Genomic DNA, 16,200 nt, shown 5'->3' on the forward strand with positions numbered 1-16,200 from the left:
AGTCTAGACATTTTTATGTATGTGCATAGTCATTATCTGTCCTCATCGTTTCTAGATTTTTGCCTTGTTTAGGAAAGCACTCCTATCCTGAGTATACTAAATTATCTCCTAAAAATCCTTCTAATATTTCTACATTTTTGTTTCCGTATTTAGCTCCGTAACTCTCTGGAATTCTTTTTTTTGTTGGTTATGAATTAGGAATCTAGCTTTACCTTTCTCTGTATAAATCCATTGTTCTTACCGTTAGTGGAATAATCCATTTTGCAACTCACTGGAAATGCCTTCTTTATCATAGACTAAATTTCTTGTGTAGAGCTGTTTGACTGGCTTTTTAAAGTTATGTGTTTCATGACTTATTTTCTATTTCTGTACCAGTATTAAAGCACTTGAATTATTTGAGCCTTAGAATAACTTTTTTATGTCAGGGAGGGGAAACCCCCCCCTTCGTTGATGCTGTTTTTTGTGCATTTTTCTTCTTCCATATGAACTTACAGAAGCAGGTTGTCAAGGTCTGTAGACGAAACTCCTATGAGTATTGTGATTGGAAATGCATTGCATTAATAGGTTCATTTTAGATAAATTGACATCTTTAAATATTTAGTTTCCTCATCCAGAAATATTATATGCCTGTTAGCCTTTTTCGTCCGTCAGTTAAATTCTATAGTTTTCTTCATGTAGATCTTGCGTTGAAGGGTTTGTTTGTTGATATTAGAAATGGAGTCCTGTTTTCCCATGACACTGACGGAATTTGTTTTGCTAGTCAGTAGAAAGCTGTGGGGTTTTATATGTTTATTTTTTTATCTAGCTGTTTGAACTCTTTCATTAGCGACCTGCATGTTTATTTCTTCTTGCCTTATCACATTGGCTAGGATTAAAACAATGTAAAAAAACTTTGGTGAAAGTGTAATTCATTGTCTTGGTGCTCTTTGTTGAGAATGCTGCTAATGTGCCACTAAATATAATAGATACATTGTATCAGTTTGAAGATCTGTCTTCCTACTCCCAGTTTACTGGGGGGTGTGTGCTTTTCACTGTAGACTACACAAACTTCCTGTAAAGGTGCCTTAATTTTTTCACTTACATTTTCCTTGAGAATCCCAAGGTTGTCCTGACTGGCTGGGAACTCTGAGCATTAACATCCCAGCTGGACTACAGTGCTTTAGAATTTACAGGGACTTCTTTCTCCTTTCACTCAAATTTGACCCTGGATGGCCTACAGGAAGGAGCTACTTTCCATGACATTGCCTAGGCTTCCTTCATCCCCTAGGGAAGAAAAATTAAATAATAGTGTGTGAACCAAAACAAGAGCACCACTTCTAGAATTTTCCAGTTGGCACCGTTGAACAGATTTCATTCCTGGCTTCTATTTTGAAATATCTTCAATTTTTTTCCACTTGAGTGCCTTGAGTAACCAACTACCATCTCACACTCTGGTTGCTAAGTGGCTTTTGTAGTTTCTCCTGGAGGGTGTGAGAAAGGAATCACTACCTGACCTCTGATTTCCTGTTGAGATTTCATGCAAACATAGAGGGGGCAGCTACTTCTTTTTTTTTTTTTTTTTTTTTAAGATTTTATTTATTTATTTGAGAGAGAGCATGAGAGGGGAGAAAGTCAGAGGGAGAAGCAGACTCTCCAAGGAGCAGGGAGCCTGATGTGGGACTCGATCCCAGGACTCTGGGATCATGACCTGAGCTGAAGGCAGTTGCTTAACCAGCTGAGCCACCCAGGCGCCCTGGGGGCAGCTACTTCTAACTCTGGACTCTCAGCACTGCCATAGCACGTGGTTCATGCAAAAGAAATATTTCACTCTTGGTTGATAAAATGATTTCATTGCAGAGTATATTAGAAAATTTTTAGGTGGTGAAGATTTTTTGCTAAGCTATAAATGAAAAGATTTCATTTTGTCAGGCATGCATTTGGACCATGACTCTAATGTGACTTGGCACCTGTCTGGAGAATTGTCCCTGTGTCCAGTGACATTTTGCTTTGGGGAAGTCAACACCTGCTGTGATGGCATCTGTCATATTTAGGAATGTGAAAAGCTCATGAATAATTCAGGGCCATCTCAGTAAAATGACTTCTTTAGAAAACACTTAATAGAAGACTTTGGCAAAATACTGTCATAAGCAACACAGGAGAGAATTTGGGGTTCTCCTAAGGTGAAAGCTGTGGATGATGTCCTTTACTATGATTTTTCCCATCTTGATGTAAGCTAGATAGGTTTTATTATTTTTAGCCAGTTTAGCTAAAAAAGAACCCGCTAAATGTGAGGATCCTTTCTTTTTATTGCAAATCAGTACAAATCAGTATGAGTCTCCACATCAATTGGGAGGTTAATGTTTTGGGGGTGGGATTTTTTGGAGATGGAGTGGACTCATCTCAGGCCCATGGTGTGTAACTAGTAACCATCCAAGAGCAACTAGGCCAAGAGGTAGACGCCAGAAACCCCGAGAAGCAAGGCAGCCCCATCATCCAGGCATCAGTAGCTGGTCTTTGAGCCCCTTCCAGTTCTAATGGGGTCAGGTTCCGCTTCCAGGACTGTTGGTGTAGGAAGGTTAGGTCAATTGGACAATTATTTTTCTTGCCTCAGCTGTTTCTCTTTGCCTCCAAATCCCCAGGTCCAGAAAAGAGGCTGGGAGCTGTGACAAGGTGCAGACTAAGGAGTCCCTCCCTCTTCTCTTGCAGGCAGGTGACAAACATTACCACCCCAGCTGTGCACGATGCAGCAGATGCAACCAGATGTTCACCGAAGGAGAGGAAATGTATCTTCAAGGTAAGGTGTCTCAGGAATTTAGTAAGTTCTTCCCATCTGGGGAAGGAAAACCTTGCTTTTGTTCGTTTGTTTGTTTTTAGAGAAGGATGCATTTCATTAACTGCAAGGCTCCGCAGATCCAAAATGAGCGTGGCCAAAAGTTACCTCAGCAGTTAGTATTCATCAGCCAAGCAGTTGACATGCTGGCCGTGATTCCCCGAGTCTGTTGAACAAAGGAATGCATTGCTTCTGGAGTGAATGCATAGGACTTGATGTTTGGTCCCATGGAGGTGAGGCAAGAGTGGAAATTAGCAACACCTCCTCCCCCCAGCCTTCCCCAGGAGGTGTGGGAAACAAGACAAAAGAAAAAGCATTTCTAGATGGTACTTTGTCTTTGCTCCTTTCACTGTCCCGAGAGAAGGATTTTTCGATGCCTCCAGCCTGCTCTGATGCAAGCTTTCAGGAAGAAGAAAATCTCACATTTGGTGAATTGCATCGTAGATGTGTTTCATCCTGTTAAGATGACAGAGCTCTCAAACTGAAAGAAAGACAGCAGGAGGGTGAGAGAGAACGTTTCCAGAGTCCCTGAAAGAGAAATGGAGAAGTTTCTGGTGGCAAAGAAGTACTCATTACCAGAGGGCCATCAGATTTTTGGGGGTGATGGGTGGGAGGAGCAGAGGGAGAGAATTTTAAGCAGGCTCCCTGCCAAACTCCGGGCTCAATCTCACAATGCTGAAGTCATGACCCAAGCCGAAATCAGGAGTTGGATGCTTAACCGACTGAGCTACCCAGGTGCCCCCAGATTTTTTCTAGTTGTAAATCATTTTGAGAAATTTTCCCAGTATACAACCATGACTAGTTTTTATCTCCCCTAAAATGCTGACGTTTCTCAGCGAGAAGCTTGGGGGAGGATTCTCTTCCAGTCAAACAGCACCATCTGCACAAACATTTTACTATTTTTAGCTGGAGAAAGAGTCATTAAATCGACAAGGGCTTATCAGTAAAATTAACGAGAACCATGGAAGCTGGTGCTCATTCAGTTTGGTAATTACCAGGTCTCATCTGCCTTCGCATTCACTTCTTTGTCTCTCTGTGCTTAACAGTACGTGTATTTTTAATGAATGGTTGGTTTGCTCTGTTTTGTTTTTATACAATGAAGAAAAGTCGACGGAAATGATTCTCGAATATTAAAGCAAAGCCTTATCTACTCTCTGAAAAATGCTACCTCTATGAGAAATTGACAACCCAAATATCACTTACTTTTAATGATCAGTCTGGAAAATTCTGATGAAAAAAGTCACTGAATTTTAAAGGGCCCAATAAAGGCAAGTGACAGGCCCCCAAACCCATAGTCTCACATGGACTTTATATGACACATTTCTCTGAGGGCAGGCTGTGAATCTCCATAGCCATAGGCAGGTGTCACTTTGCATTTTCAGCATGGAATCGATATTTATTCTCCATTTGGTCTCCAGGCTTTGTTTTAGATTTAGTGTGTCTGTGCTAGCACGCATAAACAAAGACACAAGAGTGCGTGTCAACCCCGTGTCTGCTGGGAACTGAGACTCAGAGGCTCTCGGTGCAGCTCTGCACGTTCACATGCTTAGAACCTGAATAGAGAGTGATTTCAAGCTGTGCGCCAATAAGAACATATTCATACTACAAATAAACAACTGTCCGTTAAGATGGGCTCTCCTCAGAATTCCGGGGGTGGTTGTCAATGGCTTCTAGAGTTGGGCTTCAGCACTCTTTGCCTGCCCTTTCGACGTGTCCTTGAAGAATGAGTAGTTCATCTTCCTCAGCCTCTGACATGCTCCCCACGTCACAGTCCTTGTGTGTCTGACCTCTGGAGAATAGTGTGACCCTGTGAGCAAACCCAGTGATCTCGCCAAGGGCTCCAGCTCAGTACAACCTTCAGAGTGAACGCTGCTCCTGGGCCACCCACATGAAGAGGATTTCCTGTGCTTTGTAGCCAGCCTCAGAGTAAACGCTAATGCTGAAAGGACTATGTGTCTGTCTGGTGTGTTTGTTTCATTTTCCTTTTTTTTTCCCCCTTCCGCTTTATTTATTTATTTATTTATTTATTTATTTATTTATTTTTGGCTCTGGGTTAAGCAAGATAGGAATGACTGTTAAATAGGGATTAAAGTATTATTCTGATATGAAAGGTATTATCCTTGTCATGAATATTATTTTAGCTCAGTGGTGTAAAATAACTCAAGAGTTTTTAACTTGGTGAATTTTCAAGTATACACAGGTGGTTGCTTGAAGAGATAAAGACTTAACAGGTCTGATGTTCCTCCTGAGACTTAGTAAATTCATATCATTTACTCGCTGCTTTCAACTTAGTAACTTCACTTGCTCAAGTCTTATCTAGTGCTCCGATGGCTCTTCTGCCCATAACCATATTTGAACGTCTCCTTCCATGAACGTAGGACTTGCATGCAGGTCTGACCCACAGCTGTATAAATGACATACATATCTAGGCATACGAAGTCACACTGGAGGATTTGAATTCTTACAAGAGCCTTCTATGGGATTTAAGTGTTGTGTTTAGTTCTAGGATGCGGGCACCATTCCAAGGAAGGGCTTCATTCTCAGAGAAGGTGAGGTTAGGGACAGAAAATGACACTTAGGTAGTAATTTCACTCACTTGAGAGTGGAGACCTTTGTTGTTCTTAGTGTTGTTAATTAAAGGGTTAAAAGTTAAAGAAGACTTCTGCATTTATAACATAACTTTTGACCTTTCTACAAGTTGGCTTAATTTTGCATATCTTTGTAGATGACCGTGTGTAATTGGATCAATAAAAAATTCAGTGAGTTTTGCTTCTGGGTATGGACTGTCTGACTCTATTTCCCTCATCTAAATTGCGTGGTTGTTTTGATGTTCTGTAAACATGGTTTATGGCTTCTGTTTAAATTAAATACAGCTTGTAGTAAGCACACAGACGTGACTTTTAAAGGATAATAATATGGTCCAAAATGACAGCAACAACGCTCAGTCAAGAATCAAACATCTCTTGCGTCAGAACACTCTCGTGCCTGTTAGTGGTCTCTGTGGTCTAGAATTATGACCTTTCTAGAGCAAGCTCAGACTGGGTGAGGAAAACTCACCTGGTGGTTAGAGTTGCCATAATTCATTTGGACCCAGGACTCTCACACTCTCCTCTGATAGAGAAGAATATGAACTGTTCTCAGAAGTTGTGGCTAATAGGACTGTATCTTCTTTCCATTTCCTTTAACTCTTTGCGGGCATCGTGTCTTTCCAGGTTCCACCGTTTGGCATCCCGACTGTAAGCAATCTACCAAGACTGAGGAAAAGCTGCGGGTAAGGAAACAATGAGAGCTGTGGTGCTAGGTGCATTTGCTGGCCATCTGTGTCATTGCCACTAATTCTCAGGGCTGGAGTTTGGGGGAAATTACTGGATCATGGCTTTTTTTTTTTCCCCCCTTAAGAGCGGATCAAGTTGAAAGACCATTTGGCCAGGGAAGGAGGTTTCCTTCCCTCCGATGTTAAACTGATCGTGGATTTTGTTCCCAGTGCTTGTATTGGAGAAAGTAAGCCTTGCCTCACTAGTCAGGTTCACAGGAAAGCATTCAAGGAACAGTCAAAACATACAGATGAGAAGAAATTATTCATCAAGTTCTAAGTCAAACATCTGGTGGCCTCACCAGACTTTTTTGTACTTAGTCCATAATGTACCACCCCAACCCAAACTCTGCATCCATGGTACATTTTACTGAACTCTTAAATCCAAATTTACTGAGTAGCCTCTGACTCCAGAAGCTGATGGTTTGTCAGATAAAACCATTGGGGAAAACGATGTGCCCAAAAGTGTCAGTGTGAATAAGCATCCTGCTAACTTAACTCTTAGGTAACATCAAAATGTTTCAGTAACTGTCCTTGAACACTAAGTGCTCAGACAAAAGGATAGACCCTCTTCACCTCTCACTTCTAAAACCTTCTCCTGGTCTTATTCGGTCTTATTCTCCTGACGACACCTCCAGATGACATTATTTTATATGTTTCAGAAGCAAAGAGCTGCACACGCTTATAAGTCAGTATCATTATCTGTATCCTAGTCAGATGCCCCTGGTTTTTCCCTTGGACTGTGAAATATTTTCTGAGCAATAATCACACTGAATCCCAGTCCGTAGGATCCCAGGCTCTTGGTTTAGCTGACTTACTGATACCCCTGGAAAAACTATAGTTTCACTGTGTTCCACTTGGCATCTCAGAGAAAAGAAAGACCTGAAGTTACTTTGGAAGCCAAACTCTAGAGTGTGGTATCAGGTCTTCTTAAGCTGCCATTAGTAGGTGTAAGCAGCTCTGCATTGTAACCCCATTGGCGTCATACTTCTATGGAAGTAGATTATTCTCATAATAATGGAGTAAAAACAAGACAAACTGAAAAGGAATTTGCCAGTATCAGGATGGTGGACACATAACAGCTTCAGCTTGAACGTGTGTATAACCCTCAAGTCTACCCACCAGGCAGGTGCACACTGGAACAGTCACCCATGTTGGGCACCAGAGCCTGAGATTTTTGAGGAACTATGGATGCTTTGGAAGTGGGTTATCTTTCTAAAATCCCAGAACATTAAAGATAGTAGTTATTGTCACTTTTATCATAAGAATGTAAAATTCATAGCATAGCTTGGGAATGCTGCCCAGAAACCACCCAACTAACTAGTGGTTTATACTCTCTCTACTGTGTTGCTTTCATTTTTTTTTTAAATATTCATTTTCACTTCATCCCTGATGAAGTCTTTTGGGAGTTGAGGAGAAGAATGCTAATGAGACCAGACTGCATGGAATGTATGTCTTTTCTCCGTAAGAATCGCTTGAGTTTGCAGATAGTGTGACTAAAATGATATTTTAAAAAGAAAGGAAAAAACCACTCTTGATTGCATCTTGATAGAACTCTCTGGATAAGCTTGTGAAAACAATGAGTGAAATACTTCTCCTCTTTCTGGCCAAGAAGAGCTGGTAGTTTTTCTTCCTTTAGTCCAGTTTTCCAGAAAATTCCAGGACTTTTCTCCTAAAGCCAACATTCAACCACTTGGGAGGTCAGTCCAACCCTCAGCTTGCTCACGTTTGGGAAGCCCAGGAGTGCGTAGGACACAGCACTCCAGAGGGGAAGAGGCCCCAGTGCCCTGAGTAGGGCGTCTGCTGACATTGGTGGGGTTTAAAGGGGAATGGTTTTTTGAATAAGGGAATGAATGTTGTGCTCTCTTAAGGGTGTGTCTACAGATCACAGACCTTGAGCCAAGATTTCCAAGCCTTTCACGGGGTACCACATCAGTGCAGTTACCATAGCAAAATGAAAATGTTTTAAGAATTTTTCTGCAACCCTACTGAGTAATCCACATTCTTGGTATTTAAGAACTCACAGACCATTTATAATGATAGATTCTTAAAGACATCTCTCAATGGCTTCACTGGCTTCTTACTCTTCATATATGAAACTGTCTAACTGGAAATAAATGGAAGGAGTCATGGGGGGTTAGAATGTAGGTAAACTGTAACTTGAAGACCAGTAAATATGCTTTTTACACATGGGGCCTTGAACACACACACGCGCACACACACACACAAACTATAAAGCGATGCCCCTTGACAGTTACTATCAAATTCATTTTCCCAAAGATTTTGTTTTGTTTTGTTTGTATAGTGTTTCTAAACTGAGGATATTTCTTTGTTCATTTCTTCCCTTTTTTCATGTTTTATGGCAGCTGCCAAACACGCATCGGTCTTCATCCGATTTCTTTTATCCCAAAAGTCTGGTTCGACGCACAGGACGGTCTCCGTCTCTGCAGGTTGGCGCAGTGTCTAGGCTGAGGCTTCGAGCCGCTGTCCTGGCCCCAGGCTTCTGTCGCTTGTCCTGTCCATGCTGCTTTTCCCCCATAACTTCTCTGGCTCCCGCAGAAGCAGATGCTTTTTCTCACCCCACGGAGTGCATCTCACGTTCTGGCTGTTTCCTGAGTATTGTTTTCATTTAGAGAACTGGCTACAGCATTATGTTCATTCAAGTGAGCCCAGTAGAAGCTCCCCTTTTGGTCCTGTATTTACACATGTGTTCATTGAACAAATATTTGCCAGACACCCAGGAATAGTGAGTGCTAGGCTGGATAGCAGGGAAGACCGGTAAATAATAGATAAATAATTATAAAACGGTGTAGAAACCTATCACGTAGGTCCGGGAACCTCAGATGAGAGAAAGGGTCTCAAGGGGCACTTCCTGGGGAAAGTGACCTTGAGGTTGAATGGTGGAGGTCATTTGAGATGAACACACATGGAAATGATGAGAAAGGCTTGGGACTGGTGAGGAGAAGAGCACCAGCACACCAGGGGGACACAGTGCTTGGGAAGGGAGTGGTTCGGCTCAAGAAAGCAATAGTGAAGTGAGAAAGGAAATGAGAGGGACCAGAGGCCAGGTATATTAAATATACTCTTATGTCCTCTCCCTAAGAATCCCTGTGAGGTAGCTGTCCTTGGCCCCATTTTACAGATGAGAGACTGAGACCCATCACGGTTAAGTAGTTTGCCCAGAGTTAGCCCGCCAGTAAGTGGAGGAGTGAAGACTGGAAGCCAGGTCTCTTGAGTTCACAAGTCGTGTTCTTTCCACCGTAGCACAGAGGAATTTAGGAAGACAGGAGGGGAGCCCTGCATACTGGCTCCGTCTGATGTGTCTGAGAAAGAGTCCTGCATGACCTGCAGGACTGTCCAGAAGCCAGGAGAGGGCTCAGCCGGCTCGCCAGATGACCACTGAAGCAGGAACCTGGGCTCCCAGGGCCTGCTTGACCTTCTTTAGGGGTCTCACAGAATCTGTTAAAACCTGTTAAATTATAGTAACTTTCCACAGTCCTATGATGGCCCAGAGGAGACCCATTTTTTAGCTCTGCTCACAATCCGAGATTACAGCACAACACTTCAGTCTGGGCTCTGTGCCTACACCTTTTGTCCGTGCCTGCCAGGACCGCGCCAAGGCTGAGGACAGTTGCTGACTGTACTTCTATTATGACTTCACCTTCTTTCTTGAAATGATTTGGAAGAGAGTTAGAAGTATATACATTCAGAGCAGAAAGACACCTTTTAGACATCAGACCCCTAAGTTTCTTCATCCAGAGAATGAGATCAGCCCACGACGCTCCCCAGACATCAGCAGCGAGACTTAATTAACAGAGTCCAGGCTTGGGGTGCGTTGGGTTGGCCCACAGTACTGGGTCACACTCCCAACTTGTGTTTGTCATTCTGATCTTCGTTCTGTCCTCAAGCTCATTCAGTCCCAGTGGTGGAGTTTTCACACACAGTGAAATTAGAGCCTCATGAGTCCAGTGGAAGAGCGGAAGCTGGTCCCCCCCCCCCCCCCCCGTGGAGGAGTGTTGCTCAGAATTAGAATCGCTGTTTGGCAAGCAGTTCCTTTTTCAGTAGTTTTGGGGTCCTTTTCCCAAAAGTATTCTTCCTGACTCTAATAGTATTCTCTTTCGTTAGCCTGAGGCTATAGCCAACTAATGCAATTTCGTGACTTGAACAAAAATACCATCCTCAACTGTGAGATTCTCGGGTTTGGTTCAGACCCTTAAGTTGCAAAGTGGGGGGAGCCTCTTAGGTAGTGGTGGGTTAGAGGAGAGAGAGCTCTGTTTTTGATAACCACTCTCTTCCCAGCCTGGTTCAAAAGGGACATCTGATTCCCATTATCTGGCCGTAAATATCAATGAAGTCAACTTCAGCTCCATCGCAGAAAGCTGTAAACAGCTGGGGACCTGGCAGAGAAACAGGCCGTTTGACAAGGCCCCTCTTCACCCATTGGCCATTGAGGAACAGCTCACCAGAACTTTGAAGAAGCCTGGAAACGCCAAGGCAATTCTCCAGTCACACATATATGTTGATCTTTTAGATGCTTCCGGCGGCAGCTCATTTCACCAGATAGTATCAGACCCTTTTAGTTACTAGGTAAACCAGCTGTACTCCTTGCAGGAACACTCAGCCCTCTGTGCCCCAGAAGTAAGCCCTGGTTTTGCAGTGAAGGAAATTGATAGGAGGAAAGTGATTTTATTATTTATATTCTGCAGTCGCTCCTTTTTTCCTCACGCTGAGGTGCAGGTTAAAAGAAAATGATGAAGTAGAATTGCCTAATCAGGTTACTTGCGTGGAAGAGCTGTATATGAATAGTGAATTTTGTCTGGACGTAAAACTCAGTACTGAATATTTCCAATTTCTGCTATAATTCATTGTAGACAAAGCAGATGATATTCCCAGGACCAAGTTTATTATAATCCACAGTGGATCACTTGCTATATTCTAGAAGGGAGTTTCTCTGATGTGCCTTTGGAGGCTAAAGCATGAATGGAATGCCATATAAAATGGGCATGAGATTTTTTTCTTTTGAAACTAACATTCACTATGATAATGTATGCACTTGCAAACCTATAATATACCAAACATATTTTTTATATATGTGCATATTTTTGAGAGCTAACGGGAGGCTTTATATATGTCTAGAACGAGGATATAATGTTATTGTTTTATTAACATCACTACAGTACCTACTGCTTTATTCCAGGTTTTTGCTTTATTCAAATATTTTATTCTTTTTGCTATGTTTTTATCATGCATCAGGATGTATAGGGGTCAAGATTTATACAGGAAAGACATAACAGCTTTTGGCCATAGTAAAGGCCGATGGCATTTGTGAAACTCTCCAGAGAAGGGATGTTGTTCCCCTGAGCCCCTCCTGCTTCCTCTGAAACATAAAACCCCCTTCTCCAAAGGAGTTAATTTCACCCTTTCTTGACTTAGTAGTGAACATGCAATGCATGCAAATGTTAAAAGTATTCCTTTTTCTGCAGCGATTATCACCACCTTGTCTGGTGAACTTCAGCAAAAACCCAAGGCAGGTACTGTCAGTCCCAGCAGCACTTCCTATAAGGCGTTGATCACCTTGTATGGGTAGTTGTCCCCTAGGAGTTCATCAGCTCTTTCCCGTCTGGTTGCCAGTTGCCTGTAGTTTCTCTCCCTTCTTAGAGCATGGCTTTAGAGGAATGCAAATTAGATGGGTAGTTGTTACACCCCTGCTCCTGCTGAAAGGGGGGAGGTGGGGGGCAAGAGAGTGCTCTCAGGCACTCCCTGGCCTGGCCATGTGCACGGTGGCCCATAGTGAAAGTCCATGGAAAATGTTACTTCTCTGCTTACTCACCAGGCAGAGCTCTGGTAAGTGTTTTAATGGCGAGTACCTGAAGAAGGACGAGTGCCATGTGGCAGCATAAAAAAATGTCTTCGGTGTCATTCTCACTTTGTGACTGTGCCTTCTGAATGGGGGGACAGATGGACCAAGTCAAGGCGTAGAGGAAAGCTCAGCTGTAAGGTGGTTAGAGGGCTTTTAAAAAGACTTCATGAAGAAAGCAAAGAGATGTGTATTCTTAGGCAACTACTGTAAGTGATTAAATGCCGTTTTTTTCTCTTCCTTGAAACAGACTACTCAGAAATCAACTTCTTGTTGATTTTTTTTTTCTTTGAGAAAAATAAAAAACCTTTTTGAAATTGAAAGTGGGTCCGTGAACATGTCCTGGGGAGATAAATGTAGGTTACAGGGACCCCTGGATGAGAGAGTGAGCTGGGACAGCCACACGCAATATAGGGTTTCTTCCTGAAGCTCCTTTCCTGCTGTTGCCAAAATAAGGATTAAATTCCTCACCTAGTTGTATTAGCAAAATACTTTGAGAGATCACAGCCTGTCTGTAATCCTCTCTGTATCATCTACTGTGCCTTCACCCTTGCCCTGCCTTTTTTTTTTTTTTTTTTTTTTGGCCAAAGATGGCACTGAAAAATAGAATTGAAATTTCTACCTGTGCTTGGGTTTTTCCATAAGGCGTGAGGGGAAAGGTGCTTTCAGGAAAATAAGTAAATTGCATCTACTTCTAATAACAGATTCTGTTTCCGTTCTCTATAGAAGGGGGCATACCTTTGAGGATAAGTATTAGAAATTATCTTCATTTATAATACTGTTGACCCTTGAACAACATGGGTTTGAACTGCTTGGGTCCACTCTTATACTTCTCATTTTTTTGTAAATACACTGCAGTACTCTAAATGTATTTTCTCTTCCTTGGGATTTTCTTAATTACATTTCCTTTCTCTAACGTACTTTCTTGTAAGAATATAGTATGTGATACACATAACATACAAAATATGTGTTACTCAACTGTTTATATTGTCAGTAAGGTTTTCGTTCCACCTGTAGGGTATTGGTAATTAAGTTTTGGAGGGAGTCAAAAGTTATATGTGGATTTTCCACTGCCCAGTGGGTCAATGCTCCTAACCTTGGCATTGTTCAAGGGTCAACTGTATAGGCAAGAGAGTAATTTTGTTCAGTGTAACTCTAGTAGAGGCTCACAAAGGCTGCTGATCAATTGGGTTATTGAACTCAATATCATTACTGAGTCACTGTTGTTAACTTGGATATCAGAATGGGTTGAAATCGTAATTAATGTAGGTTAAATAATTGCATATAAGGATCATCTGTGGAAATGTGGATCATCTGCAAAACTTTGTTCTAGCCCAGCTGAGTGACAGTAGTGTTAAGTTCATGGTAAAGAAGAAACAGTCAGTGGGATTTGAAAGAGGGAAAGCATAGCAGAAGGTTTTTGCTTTTCAGGTTAAATGAGTTTGAATTGGAGTGGATTTGAGCTGCTATATTGGAAGACAGCTATGTGCCTTTTGAAGCTCTCTTGGTCATCAGAGACCCTCAGCAAGTTATTTATTAATGGGCGGGGGAGGGATACAGCCGGAAGAATAAAAGAATTTCTTTTAATAACAAAGTTCATTTAAAATTGAACATTTTTATAATTCTAGATATTTAAAATCGAAATACAAAATTCCAAATACTTAAGATTAAAATACCCAAACTAATAGTTGAGTTTTAAAAAGTAATCTTACTATCCTCATGAAGGAGGGACCTCCAGCCTCCGCCAGGTGAGCTCATACACTTCGGGAACCATTGGGACTGTGGCAGAAAAGCCAGCGATCCGTGTGAGCTGTTTGAGACTTGAGCACGGCTGAAGAGGCAGCACACCAGGGACCATTCCGGCAGATAAGACAGGCCTTTGTGCAAGGTCTTTGCCATCCGGCGGGGGAAGGGCATAAATTAATAAACCTGAGACCTGCGCTTTAGAAGTCACCGTCTTGGGCAGATACGCAGTCACTTCACAGAGCTCTCGAAAAGGGGAAGGGCATCAGGCAATCTGACTGCGGCCCATGGACTGAGATAAATGACTTCATGTGTCTGAGTTCCGAAGGGAAGGCACACAGATGCAGTAGCCGTAGAGAGTTCTCCGGACATCTCATGCACGGCGCTCACATTTGAAAGGACCCTTCTGTCACGACGAGTGGAACAGAGGCGGTGGTCTCCTCCACTATGTGAGATTAACAAATGAAGAAATCCCGGCTAAGGTCCAGTGTCTGGAAGATGCTGGAAGTGGGTACACGCCCTGTGTGAGGTGAGGTGCTTGAAGCTTTATAGGTGTTGTTTCCTCTGACCCTATGAACTAGGTGTTAGTACCGTCTGCTCCGTTCTAGAAATGAGAAGTTGAAATTCAAGGAAGTCAAAAGAAAAAGGAAGAGAGAAAGCAAGAAAGGAGAGAAACAGGAAAACTCATAGAATGTCACGCAACTAGGAGAGCCAGGTTTTGAAGGAAAAGCGAGCCACAGTAAATGCAGTGAAACAAAGCAATTTCTGAATCTCCAGGGACATCTTGAGCCTCTCCCAGTGCTGACAGGTCTGGAGATGCTCGCGGCAGACAGAGCTCTCCCTGGGAGCCAGAGCATCGGCGGGTTTGGTGACCAGCTGATTTGACTTTGAACATAGTCTGACTATAAAAATCGAAAATACTTATTCTAGAATTGGAGAACCTGGGGCAGGTGTATGCAGAATGGAGGTGGTTCAGATCTGAAAGCCTTGAACGAAGGTTGTGGGATAACTCTTCACACTGTTAGCTCTGCCATAGTCCTGCTGTATGAGGACCCGCTGACTGCTGCAAAGGAAGCCCGCAATACTTCAAAGCCATCCCCAAGTGCATCATTAAGGGACAGCAGAAAGTGTCGCTGACCCGTATCTGGCAAAAATAGGATGTATGACATGGGAGAGACCCCAAGGCTCAGTGTGCTCTCTGGCTGGTCACACAATGTCCTCGCTGCTCACTAATGAAAACAGGGCTTCATCATACCAATGTCAGTACCTGAAGACGTGTGACTGCCTTGCATTACCCCCTCTCCTACCCCACCCCAACACGAAGCCACTGCAGGCTTCTTGTGGAGCTAAGGACAGTCTCTCCTGCTAGGTGATCACACATTTTTTTCTTTTGCTTTCACCTCCTCTGTCCCATAGTTGTGGGCTATTCATGAAGGAAAACTAAGAATGACACTGACAGAAAATAAGGGTAACTATTTTGGGTTGAAAGATCAGGGAGGGCTTCTTTGAGGAGGTGACATTTAAAGCCAAAACTAGAGGAAGAAAAAAAATTATGTAAAATCGAGGATCAGAGCATTTCAGGCAGAGGGAGGAGCGAGGGTAAGAACCCTGAAGCAGGAACCTGCGTCATACTGCATGAGTGATGGTGGGAAGGAAGTGAGAGAGTGGGAGAGGAGAACAGGATCAAAACCCTGAGGTGCTGGGAGTTGTGATTTTAAGTGGTTGCTGAAGCCAAAAGCAGAGTAGTGACCAAATTCTGTTCTTAAATGTCTCTCTGGGGGCGCCTGCATGGGTGCCTCCATTGGTTAAGGGTCTGACTCTTGATTTCATTTCACGTCATGATCTCAGGGTCTTGGGATCGAGTCCCGCATCAGGCTCTGTGCTCAGCACAGAGTCTGCTTGTCTTTCTCCCTCTGCTCCTCCCCTCACTCACACACTCTCACTCTCCCTCTCTAATAAATAAATAAAACCTTAAAAAGAAAAAGATCTCTCTGGTCTCTGGGTACCAAATGGATTTGATGAGAATGGAGGCAGGAAACCCTCAGGCAAAGTCATTGCAACAGTCCAGATGATCGGAGCTGGAGACGGGCTGGGACGATGGCAACAGAGGCAGAGGGAAGTGTACGTAAAGGCAGAGCCAGAAGGTCTTGGAGGGGATGAGGAAGAGAAGGTGACAAGTCCCCAAATGCATTCTCAAGGCTGATTGCACAGCTGATTCTCTTTAAACTTATGTCTAGGTTATATTTTCCTTTACTCAGAAAAGCCACAGATCTTTTCTAACCAGCTTAGTTTTGAGTAAATGCTAGGGACTCGGGCCACTCTTGATTCTGAAGCCACGGTCTGAAATCTTACAAGGCACTTTTTATTTACAGCCTACCAGGACTTCCTCTGAAAGCATTTATTCTAGACCAAGCTCCAGTATCCCTGGCTCCCCGGGTCATACTATCTATGTAAGTACTGACTTCCGGCAAAGACCCT

The 16,200-nt window shown here is 42.9% G+C and overlaps 1 protein-coding gene across 12 annotated transcripts in view; it reads left to right on the forward strand.

Moving 5' to 3' along the window:
• ABLIM1 (actin binding LIM protein 1) overlaps nt 1–16,200 on the forward strand; it is a 294,975-nt gene that overhangs the window by 239,879 nt on the left and 38,896 nt on the right. For 7 of the 12 annotated variants that reach the window (XM_080823250.1, XM_080823252.1, XM_080823251.1 and 4 more), the window contains 3 exons: nt 2,686–2,773; nt 6,022–6,080; nt 16,095–16,172. In XM_080823250.1, the coding sequence (XP_080679376.1) occupies nt 2,686–2,773; nt 6,022–6,080; nt 16,095–16,172 (225 nt within the window). Of the gene's footprint in view, nt 1–2,685; nt 2,774–6,021; nt 6,081–8,488; nt 8,573–16,094; nt 16,173–16,200 lie in introns of all 12 variants that reach the window. The other 5 variants (XM_080823245.1, XM_080823241.1, XM_080823247.1 and 2 more) reach the window with 1 other exon arrangement.

The sequence above is a fragment of the Martes martes genome (assembly GCF_963455335.1).
Source record: "Martes martes genome assembly, chromosome: 14".
NCBI classification, from domain to species: Eukaryota; Metazoa; Chordata; class Mammalia; order Carnivora; family Mustelidae; genus Martes; species Martes martes.